The 21,294-nt window shown below is 35.5% G+C and overlaps 3 protein-coding genes and 1 non-coding gene across 5 annotated transcripts; all 4 read right to left on the reverse strand.

Moving 5' to 3' along the window:
• Positions 1-181: 181 nt before the first annotated feature.
• LOC110778518 (glutathione S-transferase T1) lies at positions 182-11,715 on the reverse strand. The gene is made up of 7 exons (XM_021983074.2): positions 11,471-11,715; positions 11,233-11,306; positions 4,563-4,623; positions 3,307-3,360; positions 3,042-3,121; positions 2,165-2,370; positions 182-668 (listed from the first exon to the last, which is right to left on the reverse strand). The coding sequence occupies exons 1-7, from the start codon at positions 11,533-11,535 to the stop codon at positions 489-491; spliced, it is 720 nt and encodes a 239-aa protein (XP_021838766.1). The 5' UTR covers positions 11,536-11,715; the 3' UTR covers positions 182-488.
• On the reverse strand, positions 5,727-5,833 carry LOC130464662 (small nucleolar RNA R71). Its single transcript, XR_008925026.1, has one exon. It is a non-coding gene; the product is annotated as a small nucleolar RNA R71 (small nucleolar RNA).
• A 910-nt stretch (positions 11,716-12,625) lies between the features above and the next one.
• LOC110778522 (glutathione S-transferase T1) lies at positions 12,626-16,867 on the reverse strand. 2 transcript variants are annotated; one of them, XM_056833365.1, is made up of 8 exons: positions 16,588-16,867; positions 15,890-16,042; positions 14,438-14,511; positions 14,129-14,189; positions 13,992-14,045; positions 13,728-13,807; positions 13,094-13,299; positions 12,626-12,989 (listed from the first exon to the last, which is right to left on the reverse strand). In XM_056833365.1, exons 1-8 carry the CDS (start codon positions 16,659-16,661, stop codon positions 12,819-12,821), a joined length of 873 nt encoding a protein of 290 aa, XP_056689343.1. In that variant the 5' UTR covers positions 16,662-16,867; the 3' UTR covers positions 12,626-12,818. The 2 variants fall into 2 exon arrangements, with proteins under 2 accessions (XP_056689343.1, XP_021838769.1); XM_021983077.2 differs by lacking the exon at positions 15,890-16,042 and having other exon boundaries at positions 16,588-16,851.
• Positions 16,868-17,797: 930 nt separating this feature from the next.
• On the reverse strand, positions 17,798-19,884 carry LOC110778056 (glutathione S-transferase T1-like). The gene is made up of 7 exons (XM_021982618.2): positions 19,736-19,884; positions 19,544-19,617; positions 19,239-19,299; positions 19,080-19,130; positions 18,631-18,710; positions 18,248-18,453; positions 17,798-18,117 (listed from the first exon to the last, which is right to left on the reverse strand). Exons 1-7 carry the CDS (start codon positions 19,801-19,803, stop codon positions 17,965-17,967), a joined length of 693 nt encoding a protein of 230 aa, XP_021838310.1. The 5' UTR covers positions 19,804-19,884; the 3' UTR covers positions 17,798-17,964.
• Positions 19,885-21,294: the final 1,410 nt, after the last annotated feature.

Here is a 21,294-nt window from a genome sequence, read left to right on the forward strand (position 1 = left end):
GAACATTCTGGTCATACAGAAATTAAAAATATATCATTCTTACAATTATGCTTCACCTCTCAACCAAAAGTACAAGAAAATCTGTGAAGCAATGCAAATATTTCAAGGACCCAGAAAAGGCTGTGCATATGAATCAAAACTATGGCAACAACAAACTCTTTGGAGTAGTTTATACACAATATGGCGACTGACAAGGGAGCATGTTGTACTCTTATTAAGTAGGGATTAAGGAGAATCAAACTCTGAACTTTATTACAAGGGATTGGGAGTTGGGAGGACCAAACTCAATCAAATAAGCTCCTATCTGATTCTCTTGAACAGATTTACATATGAATAACAGCAACATAAATCCTCTTTATACTACAGATTACAGAATTCTCTTATCACCTGGTATGTTATTATACAGCAAAAGTCTGAATGCAAGGAAAACTTACATTCCTTGACAATACACAAGCAAGAAAAGAGCCATTATCTATTTGCATTATTCATCACATCTTTGAATGCAAAGTTGTAATTTCTCTTTGCTTCTGAAACTTTTCCTTGGCTCTGTAAAGAATCCCATGAACATCATCAAAATGGGGCTGTATTGAAGCTTTTGTAGCTTCAATCCACACTCGGACTTTCTTGTATGGACTCAGTATCCTAGCACGGTCCTTCTCATCCAAAACCTAAAACCAGATAAAACTCAATGTCAAACTCTACCTAGCTTAGAGTGGGCTGTAAAAACTATAAAGCTCCAGAGAAAAATCTAACAGTTCCTTAAGCTAAATGGTATAACTTTGTTTGCCAAAAGGCATACATGAGAACTAAAGTTATATCAGGTATATGAATTGTCACAGAAATGTTACTTATATATACTAAGCAAGTTTTCATTGGCTGCTGTTTATTAATAACTCCCAGTCGCTGCAAGGAGTAAATTCAAAACATAACCACACACAATACCATCTCTATCAATAACAATTCCCATCTTTTCTTTTCTTTATAAATAATTACTTAATAAGAGAATTTTGACTAGAAGTGCCTGGTATATACGAATATCACTCTTGAGAATAATTATTAAATAACTTTTTTTTTTCTTTTGTAAAAAAAGCTACCTAAACTACAAAGTACCCGAAATATCTTAACCTTCAATTTATCAACATTTTATTAACTAAAGGAAAAATGGTGGTGATCACTACCCTTGTAGACAAAGGTTTTACTAACTTGTATCATGATCAATTTAAAGATCAAACTAATCATTTTTGGACATAAAGGTAGAGTTTCTGAAATGAAAAATTAGTAGTTTCTCTCATATAAGTACAAAACGGAGTACTTATTATATGGAGTAGTTGCTGATAAACTTTTCTAATAATAATAACAAAAATAAATTGCTCACTAACAAGTCAAATCTAGATCTCTCCTATTCCCAATTATGGAGTACCACTTTCTCCATTACTATACGTAGCCTTTCTTTTCAAGCACCAAGTTAGAATCTGGTACCTGCGTCAGTTCTTGACAGATTTACTATATCCAGCAACTCCGTCGTACCAACATAATGCTACTCCATCCGTCTCTTTTTGTTCTTTACGTTTGGTATTTTTCACGCGTTTTAACGATTAATTAATGTGCGTTAAGATTCCTCTATTTTTTTATTTAAACAAGACAAATTACGTATATTTATAATGTTTTCACTTTTATCAAAATTCTGATATTGGGAATATGAGAAAGATTTAATGTCTCAATGGAAAAGTGTGAGAGCTTAAATGATTCAATGAATTTAATTGGTTAAAATAATTATTGAACACAGATTTTGATAGAATATTAAGTCATTTATGTGATAATATAAAAGGAAATGTAAAAAACATTTTGAAACACCCAAAAAGGAAAACGTAAAGAACAAAAAGAAACGGAGGGAGTAGTATAAAATACAGAATGAGGTAGATTTAACATGCTGTTGACTGCATCAAATAGTGACCAGTGACATAACAGATTTTTCAGTTTTTTTTTAGTTTTGAGGCAATACCAGAAATGTTTTATTAGCTTTGCTTATTTCTTTTTTGACTCTTAGAGTCGCTGTTGAACAATACCATTATTACCATATACTTCGTATTACATGATTAAGAAAAAATAACTATACCATAGGGAAAATAGAAACAGAATAACATTGACAAAGAGAACTTCTCACCTCTAACTGCATGATCTCACAGACAAGGCTAAGGTCTGCAATAGATGGCTGGTAACTACCCAGCAGGAACTTTCCACTCCCTTTGAGCCAGACTGATTCGATTGTTGACAAGGAAGAATCCAAAGTTTTCTCCGCAACGGCAGCAGCTTTAGGATCTAAGGGTCTGCCAAATGCCGGGGCAAGTGTAGTATTGAACACATATTTCACTGGATATCAGAAAACAAATCGTTGTAAAAGCTTAAGTACGTACCCAAATTAGGCACAGAAAACAGGATAGAGAATATCAGGGAATTGATAACACATCCATACAGCTTTACATCCCAAAAGGTGATTTACACACCCTCGAAACAAAGAAAAAGAAACGCACTAAACAAGCAAAGACACAAACTAGCAAATGCAGCCAATGGACAGCCTTGCAGTTTAAATTTGAACAAGCCACAACCATATTATAGGTTTTGAAACAAGGATGGGAACAACATGAGGTTACTAGCCATGTTAGGGAACTATTTCCAGTTTTTATTATGCTCATTGTTAATTACTACTCCGTAAAGTATTATACTACCAAAGTGCCTTTTTAAGTTGTCCCGTTTTCCTTTTGGGGGTTTTGCAAACTAATTGGCAAGTTTGCTTTTCGGTAAATTTTTTCTGGAGTTTTTTCCCACCCTCACCACCCATTTTCTTCTCTGTACTTTTTCAAGCTCCTAAAATCCTGTGCAAAATGGCATGAAACAAGGGACAGCGACTAATTTATTCCATGAATTATTGATTGTAAAATGTCACAATTCATGCAGAATCGTAGAGACCTGACAGGGAAGAATAGACACATTGAACATATTACTCCATAGAACGTAGATACAGGAGAAGGAAATCGCATTACTTGCTCCAAAACGTAGATTTAAGTGATGCCAATCCAGCACTGAATGGATTTTCGCTCTCTTGGAAACATCAGCAGGATACCTTCAATAACACAGATGATAAACAATGAGAAAATTTATGATGAGTTGTGGACCATAGATTAGAATGTAACGGATAACTGAAGGGAAATCCAGTATTGTACTAAATTGATGAGGCAAGTAGGGCCTACAATATTACTGTATAAAAGGACAATTCAGAAGTTCTGTAAGGCTAGGGGATGTTCTCACCAATGATCCGCCACTCCAGGAAACGCACCAGAAAGATAGATAAGGATTGCATGACTGCAGAAATTTTCATGTAAACGGTCAGTTAAAATCCAATATACAAGAAATAAGCTAAATGGTGCTTACTCGTATTTGTTATGGTAGTGCGCTGACTTCAAGAGATTTCAGATTTAAAAAAAAAGGCTAGCACATTTTAAGAGCTAAATGCAATATTGAACAGCTACTAACGTATTTGAGAAATAGCTCCTACAGTCGACCAAGACTTGTGAAATGCAGCTGGGTTCATGAAGAAGATTAAATAAACTAGTGCAAGGCCACTATACCCACTACTTTATGTTGTAGTAGTGAAGTTTCCCCAGAATTAACAGTAAAGTACCCCCCATCACAAAGCACTTCCTGTAGGATATTTGACTTCCCTCAATAGTTATTTGAGTAGGTTACTATGTTATTTGTTGATGAAATGGTTTTGGTGGATGCAACCAGAAAATAAGTTGAAACACCTTTTGAATCCAAGGTTTCAAGTTGAATAGAACCAAAATGGGATACTTGGAACAAATTGGGGAAGCAGGGATACCTCTGACCACACTACCAACGTTAAAAAAGATGGCTACATCGAGCACAAGTCCCTACAGCAGTACAGCTTCAAATTTATAATATACATGTCAGCTCCTATATCCACACCCAGTCTTAACACTCGTATCTGAGCCCAAGCATCATATGGTGGTGCATGTTAAACCATTCTAGCTAGAAAATGTATAGAAGTCAAGCACAAAGTGATAAGAGACAGGTCAACCCAACATCCATTGATAATATGCGAAATCCAACTTCGATGGTAAACCATTATAGCTAGAAAGTATCCAAAGTCAAGAACAAATTGTTTGGGCGCATTGTGAGGATGTGTCCAAGTGGCAAGTGCCCAACGACAAGACGCGCCAAAAGAGAATATATGGCTTCAGCGCTCATGATTTGATTTGGGAGGGGAAGAATACAATTTCCCTTTTTCGTATTTGTTGCTCCAACTGAAAAACGTGATATTCACTTATTTGTCAAATGCCGTGAGCAAAACCTGTGTTTCTACTTGTAGGAGAATATATGCAATTTTTCAGGTCATTGAGTAACTAAGGGAGAATTCTTGTATTGAATACTAACACTAGAACATGCCAACTAAACAAGAGAAAACAAAATAGGCAAAAAAGGAAATGAAATGACCTTCTAATCTCATAAGAAGCCCAAAGTAGTCCGAGAAATCTCAGAATTACCTTTCAGACAGCTTAAATCTTCCATCAACTATTGCTGGAACTTGTCGCAGTGGGTTTATCTCTGAGATATGGTGATCATGAAAATATGTTACATGTAAGTGATGTAAAAAAAAAATTAAATAACTCATGTTTGATCTATAGCAGTACAATATTTGTTATGAAAAGATCAATACAGTAAGAAGGGAAGGAAGGGACGGAAATTATAATACACTAGAACAGACTTGCAGAGCTTAAGACCATAAACAAAAAATTAACAGCCAATAGACTTCTCCAATAAATTTAGAAGATATCCAAGATAGATACTCGGCATAATCCACAGTTATCATTTACTAACTCCCAACCTAAAACTAATAAAGCATTCTTATTCTTCATCCATCAAATACTAACAGAAAAATTGAGCTGACAAGGGGCTTTTCTTTCTCATACACAGTTTTTTATTTTTTTTAAAAAGCAGCTTTCCGACTCAAACAAGTCCAATTGTAAATCAACACTACATGGTTTTACAAAGTTGATAAAGTTAGGTCCCCCCTACAACAATTATTCATATGCGACATTTATGTCGCTCTTAGCTCTTGTTTTCTCATTCTTTATATTTAGTTTTTTTTTCTTAATTCTTGCTTTATTTTTGTGATTTTAGTTCTAATTTTAGTTATTAGATTCAATCGTCATAATTCTTAGTGTCGAACTTTTTTCTTAGTTTTGCACCTTTTTTATTCTTCTTTTGTAGGCACATGGACATATTTGAATGAGAAAGGCTAAAGCATGCAGTGCAGGTGTGCACCCGCATCATCACAGAATCAGAATTACAAAACATTCTGTTTTGTAGGCAAATTCGGTGTTCCACAGTTGTGCGCCCGCACGGTTCCCCTTGGACTAATTTCATATTCAACCAAAGTATGGCCGTGCGCCCACACAAATTTTGCCAGCTCGCACCGGGTCTACGCTAGAGAGCCCAAGTACCACTTGAAGACCTTTGTGGACTATTGTTCAACGATGAAGCATAATGGGGTTACTCAAGAGTATATCCGCATGGCTCTGTTCAAATTCTCTCTTATTGGTAATGCAAGGAAGTGGCTAGACGATCTAAAGCTCAACTCCTTGAGCTCTTGGCATTAAGTCACGGAAGCATTCATCAACAAGTATAGTAGTCCCGCTCAAACCGTCGACGGCCGTTCTAAGATGATGACGTTTAAAGAGAAGGCCGATGAAACTCTTCAAGAGTCATGGGAGAGGTTCAATGAGCTCATTCGTCAATGCCCTCACCATGGTATAGATTTGGGGTGCTCCTTCACTGCTTCTACCATGGGCTATCCAAGGCTTCTAGAACGGCTCTAGATACGGGAGCCGGGGGACCGATCATGAAGAAAAAGGCCAGAGGAATTCTTTAATATCATTAATGATGTGGTTCGGAATTGCGAAGAGAAAACGAAAGGAGAGGAGGAAAATATGACCTTGAGCCGATCCATGCCTTGGGCTCAAAGTTCGACGCTCTCGTCACACAACTTCAAAGGTCCAATTCTATCCCTCCTTGTCCTCCTACTCCCCAATCTCCTTCTAGTGCCATGTCTTGTGTTTTATCATGTTATTATTGTGGTTCGTTCGAATAACCTTTTTCATATTGCTATCCTTTTGACCAACCCATGGAACAAGTCAATGTTTTTAGCAACGCAAGCAACCAAAGGTTTGATCCTTATTCCAACACCTATATCCCGGTTAGAAATTCAACCTAAGGTTAGTTGGAAGTATGATCAAACCCAAGGTTAAAATCAATTTCAAAACCATGGGAATGGCCGAAATCTTGGTTAGAATCTCCTTCAAAATCTTGGCATAAGTAGGCATTTGCCTAAGGGTTTCGACAAAAGGGATATTCACATAGTGGTTTTTGGGAACTTCTTGAAACTTTGCGAAGTGGTCATCAAGGTTTGCTCCGGCAAAACGAGAAGGGTAAGGCAATCTGGGTTTATAAGGAGGAACCACTCTCTTGGGAACTTCCACAATAATTAGCCCACTCACCACAACCTCTTCCTCTTCAATAGTGGTATCAATAATAGGCTCACTCCCATCAATAGGATCACTCTCCCCTTGGGTTGGACTCTTAATAGTCGGATTCACAATGTTTCTCTCCCACTTTTCGTCAGAACATTGGCTTGATGGTTCTCACCGGGACTCACTCCTCGGGGGGTAATGAACCGGGGCTTGATGCTTCTTGAAGCATTAGAAGATGACAATTTTGCGATATGTGTGTCAAGCATTTTGTTATGGGTGGCCATGGAATCAAACTTTTGATTGACTTGAGTCATGAATGTTTTCAACATTGTTTCAATATTAGACTCTTGAGGTGGTGGAGTGGATCCAATATGAGGAGTTTCTGAAAACCAGGAGGAGGATTTTGGAAGTTACTTTCATAGTTGCTTTGATTTCGGCCATTCCCATTGTTTTGAAATTGATTTTAACCTTGGGTTTGATCATCCTTCCCACTAAACCTTGGATTGAATTTCCAACCGGGATTATAGCTGTTGGAATAAGGATCAAACCTTTGGTTGCTTGCATTGTTAAAAGCATGGACTTGTTCCATGGGTTGGTCAAAAGGATAGCAATATGAAAAAGGATGTTCGAACGAACCACAATAATCACATGATAAAACACAAGACATGACACTAGAAGGGGTTTGGGGAGTAGGACAAGGAGGGATAGAATTTGACCTTTGAAGTTGTGTGACGAGAGCGTCGAACTTTGAACCACATCGTTAATGATATCAAAGACTTCCTCTAGCCTTTTCTTCATGATCGGTCCCCCAGCTCCCGCATCTAGAGTCGTTCAAGAAGCCTTGGACAGCCCATGGTAGAAGCAGTGAAGGAGCACCCCCAAATCTACACCATGGTGAGGGCATTGACGAATGAGCTCGTTGAACCTCTCCCATGACTCTTGAAGAGTTTCATCGGCTTCTCCTTAAACGTCTTCATCTTAGAACGGCTGTCGACGGTTCGAGCGGGACTACTATACTTGTTGATGAATGCTTCCGTGACTTAATTCCAAGAGCTCAAGGAGTTGAGCTTTAGATCGTCTAGCCACTTCCTTGCATTACCAATAAGAGAGAATTTGAAGAGAGTCATGCGGATATACTCTTGAGTAACCCCATTATGCTTCATTGTTGAACAATACAAAGGTCTTCAAGTGCTCCATTGGGCTCTCAAGCGTAGACCCGGTGAATTGACTTCTTTGCACCATTTCAATGAGTACGGGGCGTAACTCGAAATCACTAGCTTCCAATGGTGGAAAGAGGATAGCTTCCTTCCCTTCCCTCATAAGCCCCGTGAGCTTCATAGCTTCTTAAGTCATTCGCCATCTCAAAAGCGTCACTTGAAGAACTTTTGAAAGATCGGAGACATTCCGTTTCTCCGTCCGAAGTCTCTAACTCTTCTTCCTTAAAAGAAAAAGGGTTTTCTTCTTCATCGGTTGTGGATGCTTGCCGCAAGCTTCTTTGCCTACCCCTAAATGTCCTCTTAATTTCCGGATCTTGAGGAAGGAGGGGAGAGGTTCTAAGATTCCTTGTTATTGACAACCAAAAAGAAAAGAAGGAAGCAATTAAAAGAATTAGACTCATACACTAAAAGCTACTAAACTTAGCCGCAAATCTCTGGCAACGGCGCCAATTTGATGAAGTAAAAACTAGGTCGCTACTAGCCTCCCCTAAATCAAAAGAAATTGCCTAAATGAACCACTAAAACAAGTAAAGCGGCAAGTAAGGGGTCGATATCCCGAAGACTTTCCTCTTTACTTGTTTTAGTGGTTGGTTTAGGCAATTTCTTTTGATTAAGGGGAAGCTAGTAGCAACCTAGTATTTCTTTTATCACTTTCCATTATGAAAGGTCGTTAAAACCTGTCTTTCCCATGCTTGGGACAAACTTTAGTTCCTAACATAACAATCATTGTTTTGAAACAAAGCCCCCTGCCCCCAAAAGGCAACAACTGGGGGGGGGGGGGGGGGGGGGAAGAGTAAAGAGGCCCGGAGGCCGAGTCACGATATCGTGGAGGTTTATTAGAATAGTTTTCGGACTCCTACATGGGGTGGAAGTCCCGGTGAAATGGGAGAAACCCATAGTAGCGACTATGCATTTGTTGTCAATGGTCTCAAAGGAGTCATAGGGATAGTTAGGGTCACCTAAAGTCACATCCCCGGGGTTGTACTTTGTAGGAAGACATATGCGGAAATTATCTAGGTTCCTCCACAAATTTAGAAGTACCTTAGTACTCATCAAGTGCTTGGGAAGTTCACCAACACCAACACTAGGAATGGGCACCACCAACACTAGGAATGGCGGAGTGGGGCCTTGTTAGAGAGGCCAGAAAAGATGAGACCAGGGGAAGAGTGCCTTTGGTTAAAACGATATTCTTATATTATTTTTGCTTTTATCCATGAACCCTGCTTGGTTCTCAAGATGCAAGTTTTAAAAGCACTTAAAACATTAAAAGAAGAATCACCTACACTCCTCAATGGTTTTTGGAATTTCCATGGACACTTATTACTTAAACCTTGGGTTTGATCTTGTGAGTTCAACATTTGGAAGAGTACAATAATCGGAAGAGAGCCCTATACTTTGCACAAACATTAAGGTATGGCAAGGAATGTAATTGATGTAGGGGTCTTTTACTTTTCTCCCACAGGCAAAAGGTAATTAGCCTTTCCGGATCCCTTCTCCTCCGCTATCCTACTTATTTCCCCCTGCATGGAATGGGTTTTTTCTGGTCGAAGTGTTAGACTAAGTGATTCAAAGAAAAATGTTATGAAAAAATCCAAAACAGAAAGGGAATAGAACATTAAGGAATGAGGGGAGTATGTTCCATCCTTTAGCCAAAAAGAATCTCATATCAAAAATGCACTTTCAAGAAATTTCATTATTACTATGGCTGGGTCACTCAATATCTAATTGACGTCTCAAGCTCACCACATCATTATCCTCTGAATTTTTTTCTACACTATGAGAGTAAGATTGTTGGCTTTCACAGAAAAGTATATGCGCATTCGGCCATAGGCCCTGGAAAGTGAATCTCACATACTCGATCTCAAGACGTTCACATAAATTGTCAGTTGTCAGGCAGTAATCTGGCGGTAATACATTCCTAAATTCATAGCAAACCGCAAGTATGCAGACTGCTTGAAAAACCCACCCCTGCATTATTTTGTGGGAACAAAACGACTTATTCCGAGAATACAAACGACTTAAATGCATATCGATTCTTACAGATGAAAATGTTCTAGGATACTTCAAAAATATTCACTACTTATTGTTTTTTCCCGACAGGCTATCCTTTCTGCAGCTTCAACTTGTCTTGCACAGTTCCTAGCTGGAAAATCTCAGAGTTACCCAAAATCGTGGATCCCCCCCCCCCTCCCCATATATTGACATCATATCTTTGAGGTTGCATTACAATTTGGTATCTCTGTAACGGTTATAGTCTTCCCTTGTGTTGAGGGTTTGGCTGTTATGGGGTTTCACAAAGTGTATCCTGATTAAGAGAATGGTTTTGTGGAAAAAAAAAACAAAGATATCCTGATCAAGAGAATGATTTCGTGGAAGGAGGAACTAGGGGTGGCCATGGCCTCCCCGATAGTTCCGAAATGGTATAACTAAAACAGTGACTTAGTTACCACAAATTTAAGAGCAGCCCGGTTGGTTCAACAGCCGGGATACCACATGTTTGCAGTGGGTTTGGGTTCGATTCTGTCAAGTTGCATTTGTGTATCTTTGGGTAGCCTGGGGTAAAAATTATTATTTCACCTTTATAATCAGAAACAGCAGTATTACAATTAAATCCATGCCTACATATTATGTATATTTCTTATACTCAGTAGTCAGTACTATAAAGTGTTATATACCTTTCTACTAGCACCGAAAACTATAATACACACTTTAGTACTTTATGTAAGTTTTTGAACATATATTTGACATTGGTCCCCCAATGCAAATTTTTGGTTCCGCCACTGCTGATTAGAGAAGGCCAAGCTCTAGAAGCTGCACAGAAATTGTAATTTTGTACTCTACGTATCTAGGGGAGTTGGGGTCAAGAACCTTCTCTTTCTTATGATTACTGCAATCTAGCCTCTCTTTCTTCAACACTCTCATAACATGAATCCAATAACCATAATAGTTCCGGTACGCTTTCCACTCAACTGTGAGCTCACTGCCTTAGACCAACAAAACCACTCGTAGGCGGTAGGCACTTCTTTTCTCACACAATAAGAAACTGCTCTCTCACTCAAACAAGTCCACATACAAAATCAACAAGACATAAATTCACAAAAGTTGCTTAATTCTATTCATAAATGATATAGGGGTTAAAATGAATATGCTTTTCTCGTGCTTAGAAAACAAACTTTAAAAGGTCTTTTCTCTAATTGGAAACAATTTGAGAAATTTGAATTACTGTGAAATTGTGAATTATATTTGTATGCATGTTTAATTAAAAATATGGTCACTACAATTCCAATCTCCTCGGAACAAAAGGAAACTAATTAACTGACTTATCAAAGTTCCCCAAAAAAGTTGCATTTTTTAATTTTTTTTTTTTTTAATTTACACATATTTCAAGCCAGAATAACCCAATTAAATTTCCGGAAGAAAATCAACAAATACAATCAATCAACAAATTAGAAAGACAAAAGAAATACCTGCAAATTCTTGAGATAAATGCTGACGCTTGGCCAGATCAATTTTAACCTCCTCGAATTGGATATTATTAACCCTGGAACAAAACATTCATGCCAAAAAAACGTACCCAATTAAACAGCAAATTGAAGAGAAATAGCAGAACAAACGCAACAAAAGTAAACCCAGAAAAAAAAAAAAAAAAAAAAAGTTGATGGGAAATGCAGAAATTAAAGAAGAGAGGGAAAGAGAAATGAGTACTTGCAGAATAAAATCACAGCTCGAGAAGGTTGGGACATCCGATCTACAAAAACCTTTAGAGTCATCTTTTCCCGATTAGTTTAGTAAGATCAGTGAGAAATTATATTGTATTATAATATTATTGGAGTCTATGCGACAATTATCCTTTTGCAATTTGCATTGAGATTTGAGGATGGTTAAGTGATTTGTGGCATATGAGTATATATGAGTATCGGTGAATGGTGGCATTCGGGGTGAAGGGATTAAGTCAATATTTATCGGCAATGGTCATTGGTCACCTTGACCTTTCACCTAGAAAATAGGTACGTTGTAAGTATATATAATACTTACTCTAATTTTTAATGCATGCAACGTTTGAGTATTTTACACTATTCATATGTTCTATTTTTATTATTTTTGGTGATTTATACGTAAGATAAAACATAAACATGTGGGATCTTGTTAGATTCGTCTCAATTTGTATTTTCAAAATATTAATTTTTTATAATTTTTGCTTAAAGAAATTTAATGATTAAAGTTTTGCATAGACATGCATAAAAGTAACCAATGTTACAAGTATAACTGGAGGAAGTATATTGTATATTTGTATTCATTGCCCAGCCCCATAGTCTACCTATTGTTGTCTTAGCTTAGTTTTTTTTTGGTGTAAATGAGTGGGCATGTCCCAATACTATTTTCGTTTTATAATGTATGCATATGTCTGACTAGCACACTTATTACTCCGTAATACACAACTTTGACAACCAATATCTTTAATTGTCGGTCACTAAAAGCTTAAAAGTTGATATTAAGAAATATATATTATAACTAATCCAACCACATATCACGTGATAACATTTTTTTTTTAATTTAGTAAAGAAGCAAGTCAAAGGTTGGATATAAATAAAGTAAAAGTCTAAGTGATGCGTTTATTTAAAAATGTAGTCAAGCCACCCAGTCCTCATGAAGTATTTTCCCAAGGAAAAAAAAGGTGGCACTTGTATCATCTCCATTTTGGAGATTGTGTCACTCCAAGTCTCCAACATTTGCTATGAAAGAAGCACACAATCCATCACCGCCGTAAGGCCGGCTCCACGCTTCTAAGTTCTAATAGCTAATATTACATCCTGATTATCCGTGTATATTATTGAGATCCCATATAAAAATATACACATGTACAGTAGAATTGTCCGACATTAAAGTAGAAGGTTATAATTTATAAATTTACAATATGTCCAACTTATAAGCTTGGAGCTACTCTTAATTAAACAAACTAGTTCCTATATTTATTCTTGAAACTTGGAACGTAAACAACATATCATACAGCAAACAAAAATGTATAGGATCTCCTAACTTAACAAACTGATGATTAATTTGCACTTCTACCTACAGCTTCTCTAAACCGAGGGCGGTCCACAAACAGAAGATGTTGGTGAACATCATCAAACTGAGGCCTTGTAGCGGTTTTTATGTCCGCCATCCATTGCTGAACTTTCTTGTACGGGCTGAATATCTTGTTTTTCTCCTCTTCGTCCAAAACCTAAAATAGATACATTTTCCATTAACCAAAAATATATATATACTCCCTCAATCAAAAATATATATACGAAGTTTTCTTTAACTTAGAGAATGTACTACTCGTACCTCAAACTGCATAAGCTCACATATAAGGCTAAGATCGGCAATAGATGATTGATCATAACCTAATAAGTATTTTCCTGTATCCTTAAGCCAAAAAGACTCCAGATTCGACAATGCAGACTTCAATATCTTTTCACATTCAAGAGCAGATTGAGGATTCATTGTAAGACCGCGTGCTGGGCCAAGTATTGTATTCAGAAGATATCCCACTGAATTATCATAACCAAAACCAAAAAATATTAGCGGAGAATATGCAACCTACACGTACATGCAAGTTCTTGTTAAAGTAAATACAGAGTATATATAGGAGTTAGACTTTTAGTGCTTGTTCAGTTGACAGGATAACACATAGAAATTGGAAATCCTAAGAAGTGTAAAATGGTAGAGTTGTTTGGTAGGCAAAACATGGAAACATACATACACTTCCTAGGATTTCTTTTGACATAAAATTGAGTAAGTTGCTTACGTAACTAGGGAGATATTGACCACCTAAACAAGTATGTATTCGCATTTCATTGAAGATGGAAGGAGAAATTAGGATTTGAAGTTGAAATTAAGCAATAACTAGCTAAGGTACAACTTTTTTACATAAGCAAAAAAGAAAAAGAAAAGCGGAGTTTATGATCAAGTATAATACTTGCACCACGGCGTAAATGGCAATGATGCCAATCCAACACAGAATGGATAAGAGCTCTCTTCTTCGCATCAGCTGGATACCTAGGGGATTTTTCAAGCACCAAATTCAATTAGACTTTTTTTGCATCTAAAACACATTAACTCCTTGGTAGTTTAAGTGTACCAATGTGAAAATTTATTCTGAAAAGAGGAAATATGTTTCAGAATCTTAATTTAAAAGAAGTCTACAAGTAAAACAAGCTATTCTATTATATAAACTCCGTACCAATGATCTGCGACATCAGGAAACGCGGAAGCAAGGTATATAAGGATCGCATGACTGCAAATTAAGGTGAAAAGAATATAGGTGAGCAAAGCATTAGAATTTCAGAAATTAGTTTGGATTAAGAATTTGAGATTTACCTTTCGGACAACTTAAAATCCCCATGAAATATAACAGGAATTTCTTTCACAGGATTTATCTCTGCAAGTTTTAACAGCCTTAGTTATCAATAAGGTATGACAATGATACATTTATTTTGAGTCAGATACAACAAGTATTGGCCTCAAGTCGAGCCTCTTATCTCATAATACACCTTAAGGGTTGGGGGTAACGTAAGGCGCGCTATCGCACCCCCAAAGTGCCCTTTCTTGTGTTTGTAACTTTGCATAGATTCAATTACTTAAACAGATAATTCAATAACAATATCTATTTCGAATAAAATTAAGTACCTTCAAATTGAGGAGACAAGTGTTCTTGATTGAATAACTCAACGGTGAACTCCTCGAAATCAATTCCATTAAGTCTACACCAAGTAGATCATTTACACGTTAGTTTATGCTTGTAGAAAAAAGATTTGAATATCAAACACATGGATAGACGATAGTTTGTTAAATACTCCCCACCGTCTGTACTTATTAATTTATTAGGGGTAGTTTTTTTTTTTTTTTTTTGAGGGAATATTAGGGGTAGTTGATAGTTGAAAATGTGTTAAAAGTTTTTTGAGTGCGGAGCGGGGATTGAATTTTTTTGTATTTTTCTAGAAAGTACTCCGTATATGGAGTGGGTCCTTGATTAAATGAGGAAAATGATATAATATTAGTAAAAAGATACTATTTATAGAATCGAAACGAGTATTAAGGGACGGTTTAATTATAAACAAAGCGGGACGAGTATTAAAAATGATAGAAATTTGAGGACGCACGCGGAAGTTTTAATGGACCTCAATTATATAAAAAAATTGCATTGATAAAAATTGTACAACAATATTTGCGAGAGCTCATGTCTCTCACTTATCTCTTTGGTAGAACCCTTGTTTCTACCCCTCACTCATATTTTTTTTTATGGGAGTTCTCTTGATGGGCTCACCCCTCAACTCATGCACATACAACATATTTATAGTTGTACATAATTCTCTAAAATTTTCTACCTCTAGATTTTTCTAAACACTTATCTAGATATTTCTTAGGTAAATTCTAGATATTATTTTATCTAGATTTTTCCACACACTTTACTACTAGATTTTTGTGAGGTATATTCTAGATTTAGATTTTTCTAGATTAACATTTTAACACTCCCCCTTAATCTAGAAAAATCTTGTGCTTCAAAATATTTCATCTTTCGGAAATCTCGTTGATGCACTTGTCACCAACCACCAAACGATATGAACGCTTGAGTTCCAATAATGTTGGCACCCGTGTTACCAACCTCCATCTTACATGTCACCAGTCATCTCCTGAAATTTTTTCTCAAATTTTATTTTGCTATTGGTGCTCATGTCACAAACCATCCCGCTAATGCTCTTTTCATTAGGAAACTTCAAAATTTTCTTCAAAATATTTTCTTCTACATTTTCTCCATTAATATTTGTTTCTCCAAATTTTTCTTTTGTTGTGGTGCTCATGTCATCACCCATCACTGCTAATGCTCATGTCATTAGCAAACTCCAAAATTCTCTTTGTGAATTTTTTTTTGTCACCAACATACTCTGCTAATGCCTGTGTCATTAGCATCCTTCAAATAATTTTTCTTCAAAACCTATTTTCTTCTTCATTTTTTTTCATCCTTCCTTATTTTTATCATCAACTTTTATTTTCTCCATTTTCTTCCATAAATTTATTTCTTCTAGTTTAAGTTTTCCATCTTTGTTATCTACTTCAACAAAATTTAGATTTAGCACTTACCTCTCTTCTTCTCTTGCTATGTTCCCTATTTTCTTCAAATCTTGTAATTCTTCATATCTTGGGTCTTTGGTCTTCAATTCTTTTTTCGTAATCACTTTCCGGCTCTGGTACCATGATAGAAATTTGAGGACGCACGCGGAAGTTTTGATGGACCTCAATTATATAAAAAATTTGCATTGATAAAAGTTGTACAACAATATTTGCGAGAGCTCATGTCTCTCACTTATCTCTTTGTTAGAACCCTTGTTTCTACCCCTCATTCATATTTCTCATATTCTTTTTGTGGGAGTTCTCTTGATGGGCTCACCCCTCAACTCATGCACATACAACATATTTATAGTTGTACATAATTCTCTAGAATTTTCTACCTCTAGATTTTTCTAAACACTTATCTAGATATTTCTTAGGTAAATTCTAGATATTATTTTATCTAGATTTTTCCATACACTTTACTACTAGATTTTTATGGGATATATTCTAGATTTAGATTTGTCTAGATTAACATTTTAACAAAAAAAAAACGACTTTATAAAAAAAGTGGGACGAGTATTGAGGGACGGAGAGAGTGCTCCTTATCATGTATTCCGATCCCTCAATAAACGGTTCATAAATTGAACAAATAATCAACAACTAAATCCTCACGGAACAGACGTAGTAGTTATGTTTAAGAAGCTAAAAGGAAAGAGTAGATAAATTACTTGCAAAAGAGCATGACAGCGCGGGTGGGTTGTGACTTCCGATCACCATAGATTTTGAGCACTTCTGTTGCCATCTTCTGTTTCTGCAGTTTGTGCCTGTGTTTGCTATATTGAGTGATCGAGTGAATTGAGACTAGTTTTGTCAAATAATGTCCAGAGTGAGTAGAAATCTAAATAACACCTAAGCATGATAAAAAACAGACATGTAACCCGGCCATAATATTTTTAATGACTAGCTAGTACATGTGTCTACATACTATGGTTTTGGTTTGTGATTTTATAGCTAGCCGCCTCTAAAGATGAAAACAAAGTCAAAAGACTGATAATTATCTACTTGAAGCAGACTGAAGAGATTTAAAGTGATTTGGCTTTATTTCCAAAACGTTGTGGGTACACCTTGTAAAATAAGGGGTCCCAAAAGAGCCAAATTTCTTCATTACGTGAGAACATTATACGAAGGGTATAGGGATCCCCTTCGCCAAAGTACCTCTAATGGAATTAAGGACTTGATTTTAGACCAGCAAATCATTATTCCTTCTGAGGCAGAGGATATAGTTGTTATATGTACTCTAGAATTTTGTTCTCCATCAACCCAATAAGCTCGGATAGATAACACTATTAACTCTTTTTTATAATTTAAAAGTTAATCAAAACATATTAAAAGTTGCAAAAAAAAAAAAAAGTAAAAGTTACAAAATAAAACTGTTGGAAGTTCTTATTGAGAAAACAAAAGAAAAGAGTGAACAACATAAAGCGAGAAATATCATTGGTAGAATATCAAACAACATATTTATATTGGGTTATGAGTATACTTCTTGTTTAAGAAAGTACAGTCTTGGTGGACATACTCACATGCGCGTGTAGGCTGACAGGGTTGGGTTTGGGTCTTGGTATATGTGGGTGGTTATGGGCCTACCTATTCCTTTTGGTATCCAACCGTTTTGTCTAAGTATTGTTACAAGAATCTATTGATTTTGTAACCACTGGATTAATTGCGGCCTTAAATGTGCAACATTCTCTTGGTTTAATTGAGGCCTTGGTATGCATTATTCAATGTTTTTTTTTTTGACATAGGATGGTCTACAAAATGAAACTACCACACTAAAACGAAAAGAAAGAAAATAAATGTAGTCGGGCTCAAACGGATGAAGAGCTTGAACTGCACCATGCATTCTCCACTAGCATGCATGTGTGCTTGATAGAGAAAGACTAGAAGCTCAAATGCAAGTATAATATAATTGAACTCAAAATGGAAATGGCGTAACCTTTATAAGAATTACAATAACGATAGATGAAAATAAATGGGAAACTTATGCAGTACTAGAAAAGAAACACCCCAAATTATCAATATAATGTGCGTTTTCCGTGTTTTGGAGATTAAGTTGTTTGCTTGAAGCTGGAAATAACATGAAAGAGATACTTGTGAACTTGATCAAAATGAGGGTTAGTTGCCTCTTTCACATTCTCAATCCATCGTTCAACTTTTTTGTACGGCCCTATCAACCTGTTTCTTTCTTCATCAGGCAACATCTACATCCAACAACAAACTACCGCATTAGTATCATCATTAAACCATTAAAATCCTTACAGAAAAAGGAAAAAGAATGAGTTTTGATTTTAATTGAAGTTGGTGCTTTTTAATTAAAGTTTGCTTGCTTACATGAAGTTGCATAATCTCAGAAACAAAGGAAATATCAGCAATCGAAGGTTGATCGTTTCCTAGCAAGAACTTGGAGTCACCCTCAAGCCATACTTTCTCAATTGTGGAAAAGGATTCAACCAACTTATGTTCACAATCAGCTTTACCTTCAGGATTCGGCGATTTTCCAAAAAAAGGCGCTAGTATTGTGTTAACCAAGTATCCCACTGCGTCCGGCCACCCCAAATGCAAATGATAATTAGCAAGGTAATTAATTAAAAGGCTAGATCGATTATCATATGACTTAGTTAAGTACAAATAGTTTTGACATTATGAAACAGACTAGCTAGGTACTAAATTGAAATTTCGAAAGACTAGGACGTAGTTTTGTACAAAAATATTACTTGCACCATATCGTAAGTTGGCGTGGTGCCAATCCAGCACGGAGTGAAGTTTAGCCCTCTTGCAAAGATCAGTTGGATACCTACATTATTCCATCGCTTTGATGAATCATATGATTATAGCTAGATTTATTTCGTACTACCTCTGTTTCATAATGATATTTACAGTTATTATTTACGCAACTATTAAGATAAAAAAGGGGAAAGTGTGTAAAAAAGATAAGTAAATATAATAAAATATGGAAAAAGTTAGAGTGGGGTCTAAAACTGTGTGTCGGAGTAATAAAAAAATAATGAATAAAGTATAAGACATTGAGTGGAAATATGTAAATGTTATGCCATAAGATACTAAAAATGCATTATGAAACGGATAAACATAGATCATTATGAAACCGAGGTAATACTGATTATTTGATCCGACTAGTGAAAAATGGATTAATGATCTTAATTACCAGTGGTCAGGTACATGATAGGAGCAGGCGAGGTACATGAGAATGGCATGGCTGCAACCAATGCAAGAGAAAACCTTTATAATTGGATGCATATATAAACTTGCAAATAAAAGCTATAATAAGTATTGTAATTGATGAAGATGAGCCAATTTAAATTACCTCTCAAAGAGTGTGAAATCTCCATGAGCTATAGCCGGGACTTTCTTCATAGGATTGATTGCTGAAAATTATTCCACAATGTACCTTTGTTAATCAGATTCTGAATAACACCTTAACGGTTTCAACTACGCGTGGATGCGTGATTACTTTCACCTACGAAGTATTACTTTTTCAATTTCAATTTACTTATCAGTTTCATCTTACTTTTAGTTAGTGTTTCCAAATATAACGTGTCTAGGGGTATCTTGTGTGCAAATGTGCAATTATGTAATTTTGGATTTCTTTGGAGGCAAAAATTAAGAAACCTTGATATTCTGGAGTTTGGAGGTCATTGGTGAAGAGACTTGTTTCCACTTCCTCAAACTCGATACCATTAATCCTAATTAAAAGCAGATCGAATTCCAATTATTAGTATAAACATCTAATTAAACCAGGAGAAAACACATTGAAATTAAAGATAATTAATTTTGTAAAAAGAAATAAATTAGTTAAATTACTTGCAGAAAAGGATAACTGCACGGCTTGGTTGGGACCTCCTATCAGCATAAACTTTTAGACTTGCCATTTCTTTTGATTTTTTGTGATCAAAATTAAGGAATAATATTTGAGTTTTGCAATGTATTAATCAGAGTCTATGTTTGACAATTTTATCCATAAGACGTGGAAGCCAAAAACATGACGTATAGGAATGGAACGTGAAGCTCATCTCACAAAGTCTCAATCAATTAAGCTAGTAATTAGCATAGTTTAATTAACTTTCAATTATCCAATTATTATGCTAACTGATTTTGCATGATTAAGTTTAGGACATGTGAGTAAGAGTTGACTTCTGTGTTTCCTAAACGATATTAGGAAATTAAGTACCACGTATATGTTATATTTAGATGTAACTTGTAACGGTGAGTTCTTATTCATCTTACTTTTATACCCAAAATTGTTGAAATTTATTTTAGTTATAAATTATACGTTGGAAATTCTTTTTTATTTTTCTTAAGCTTAATTGAACTTGTTTTTTCTAAAATGAGTGAAACAAGGTGAATAAACATGGCTCAACACAAAATATACTACTTCGTACTAAGTTCATTTCATAAACTAAATAATGCCTCGTAACCTAAAGACAAATTAAAGGACGCATGTCATCTTTTTTTAAAAGGAAAGATAGTGCAGACATTTTATTAATTTAAGTCTAGTTTTGCTTAAGTAGCGATACTTTAAGGAATAGATGGAACCAATGCAAACATACTCTAAGTTCTCACGGGCGTAAGGAAGAATAGTATATTTCATCTTTTTCTTTTTGTTCTTAATTTAGATTTACGATTTATGTGGTCAAAGCAAGAAATGTGACCGTGGTATAATAATTTATGTATAAGAAACGACATTGTCGGATGGACTTATTTGATCCGCATCAAAGTGTATTTTCAAAATATTAAAAATTTATAGTCTTTAATTATAAATGACTATGATTATTAATGGTCAAAGATATGCATTTAAACCATTAAAAAAAAATCAAGTGTAAAAATAAAAAAATAAAAACAAGATTTTACTTAGTTTACTTGTCTATTTTACAACTCAATATTTTATAATTCATATTTATATACTTTGTATATAGCTCCTGCCTCCTACCTTCTGCCATACATAGACAATAAACTTGAAAGGTGGTACTGATTAGAGATGAGCATGGATCGGGTACCCGAATCAATAGCATTTTCGGATCGGGTAACCGATAACCAATAAGGCTAAAACTGATATCCATGAACCGAATCTTTAAGTTTGGGTACCAGCACTTCGGATATCCAAACTTTCGGATCGGATATCAAGTATCCGTTATGATCGATATCCAATTGGAAAAGAACGTACAGACTTTATAACTACATTATTGTAATATCACCAACACTAAATACCAACATTATCACATGATTTTGACTACATTACTAATGAAATTAGAATTTACTCAAATTATATATTGATTATTAACATTAATTTATATCGGAATTATATTATTTATATTTTATTATTATATCAAGGAGTTTGTTAGAGTTTGTTAGTTGTTGCTTTT

Source organism: Spinacia oleracea, chromosome 6 (assembly GCF_020520425.1).
Source record: "Spinacia oleracea cultivar Varoflay chromosome 6, BTI_SOV_V1, whole genome shotgun sequence".
NCBI lineage: Eukaryota > Viridiplantae > Streptophyta > Magnoliopsida > Caryophyllales > Amaranthaceae > Spinacia > Spinacia oleracea.